General features: G+C 23.1%; 1 protein-coding gene across 1 annotated transcript; it reads left to right on the top strand.

Moving 5' to 3' along the window:
* Positions 1 to 94: 94 nt before the first annotated feature.
* Positions 95 to 687, top strand: PRSY57_1010000 (eukaryotic translation initiation factor 2 beta subunit, putative; the record flags this gene model as incomplete). Its single annotated transcript, XM_020114857.1, has 1 exon — positions 95 to 687. A coding segment is annotated over one exon (593 nt), but the record flags the coding sequence as incomplete, so codon positions are not given.
* Positions 688 to 912: the final 225 nt, after the last annotated feature.

Below are 912 nucleotides of genomic sequence, written 5' to 3'. Positions count from 1 at the left end.
TTAATAAAAGAGTATATATTTAATTTTCTGCAAAAATATAAGATTATTATATTAATTTAAATATAATTATTTATAAATTTTTGATAAGATAAATATGGAAGATAAAGTTGAAGATGCTGGATCAGCTTTTGTTGATTTAGATAAAATAGTAAATGACGATTCGAAACAATTATTTGATTTTGGTGAGAAGAAAAAGAAAAAGAAGAAGAAAGAGGTTGTAGAAAAGGTAGAAGAGATTATTATAGATGGTACAGGGAAAGTTTTTGAAAGAGGAGCTGTATATCCATATGATGAATTATTACATCGAATTCAAGATTTAATTAATAAACATAACATAGATTTATGTATATCTAAAAAATATACTATTAAACCCCCACAAGTAGTTCGAGTTGGATCTAAAAAAGTAGCATGGATTAATTTTAAAGATATATGTACTATTATGAACAGAAATGAAGAACATGTTTTCCATTTTGTTTTAGCAGAATTAGGAACTGAAGGATCAATAGCTGGAGAAGGACAATTAGTTTTAAAGGGAAAGTATGGACCTAAACATATTGAAGCACTCTTAAGAAAATATATTACTGAATATGTAACTTGCCAAATGTGTAAAAGTCCTAATACAACTATGGAAAAGGATAGTAGGACAAGACTTTTTCATCAGCACTGTAATGCTTGTGGAGCAACAAGGTTAGTCCTATATAAAAAAAAAATAAATATATATGTATATATATCAATATGTATATATATCAATATATATATATATCAATATGTATATATATCAATATATATATATGTCAATATGTATATATATCAATGTGTATATATATCAAAATGTATATATGTATTTATTTATATTTATTTAATAAATTTCATATTTCTATATATTTGCTTCTATTTATATATATATATATA

The sequence above is a fragment of the Plasmodium reichenowi genome, chromosome 10 (genome assembly GCF_001601855.1).
Source record: "Plasmodium reichenowi strain SY57 chromosome 10, whole genome shotgun sequence".
In the NCBI taxonomy this organism is placed as follows: Eukaryota; Apicomplexa; class Aconoidasida; order Haemosporida; family Plasmodiidae; genus Plasmodium; species Plasmodium reichenowi.
This window is presented reverse-complemented; position numbering and strand designations above follow the sequence as displayed.